Below are 817 nucleotides of genomic sequence, written 5' to 3'. Positions count from 1 at the left end.
TCTCTCTCTCTCATATATATATACACACACACACACACACCTTTTCAACCGGCGTTTTGAAAAAAAATGTAACTGCATTTTTCACTAACATGCCCATCACATCAAATAAACACAATGAAACAATTCCTGAGTTATGCTCTAGCAAACAAGCTCATCTCATTCTATACACACAAAAGAACTGATTCAAACCATCACAACAATGCCAGTAATCACTATGAAAACACAGACTGATCTATCCGTTCATCCTGGTAATAAAACTGTGTATTGTCTATCCATCCCACGCCAGTACACCATGTTGCAAAAGTAATCACATAGATGGGAAAAAATGCTATAGTATAATAAAAAAATATTAAAAGCGAGAAACTCACGGATCTTTGACACAGAAAGTGGACTCCCTGCTAATTTCCTGGCTGATGATTGATGTCAAATTGGAGATTTGACTGTACACAAGCTGAGTGACGAGGGGAAGAACAGCAGGGCTATCAATTTGGTCATAGTCATTCATTTGTTGGCACTGCAACTGCGTCATCCAGAGGAACAAGCTGAAAAGCACAATGGGCACCCACAAATGCTTTGAATTGGTGCTCCACCTACACATTTTGGAGTTGAAAACGAATAGAACAGATGCTTTTGGCACTCTACAGAAAAAGGGTTTTGAGCTTCTTCTTCAAGGAATGCCATGCCATGATGGGAACATAGCAATAGAAAAAAGAGATTGAGAAAGTGATGTTGTAATGGTGGGTCCCGCCAAAGGGACAGTCGTGATACCACGTTCGAACGAGGATATGTATAAATCTGTTTAATACACTGAAAAGAC

The 817-nt window shown here is 39.4% G+C and overlaps 1 protein-coding gene across 1 annotated transcript in view; it reads right to left on the bottom strand.

The window, feature by feature from the left end:
• LOC111242290 (ABC transporter G family member 24-like) overlaps window positions 1–598 on the bottom strand; it is a gene marked incomplete at its 3' end in the record, with an annotated part of 1,976 nt that extends 1,378 nt beyond the window's left edge. Inside the window, exon 1 of the mRNA XM_022784825.1 lies at window positions 369–598. Within this exon, the coding sequence (XP_022640546.1) occupies window positions 369–598 (230 nt within the window). The remainder of the gene's footprint in view (window positions 1–368) is intronic.
• Window positions 599–817: the final 219 nt, after the last annotated feature.

This window comes from Vigna radiata, chromosome 8 (assembly GCF_000741045.1).
Source record: "Vigna radiata var. radiata cultivar VC1973A chromosome 8, Vradiata_ver6, whole genome shotgun sequence".
In the NCBI taxonomy this organism is placed as follows: domain Eukaryota; kingdom Viridiplantae; phylum Streptophyta; class Magnoliopsida; order Fabales; family Fabaceae; genus Vigna; species Vigna radiata.
The sequence above is the reverse complement of the archived record's forward strand: the minus strand, read 5'-3'. Positions and strand labels throughout refer to the sequence as shown.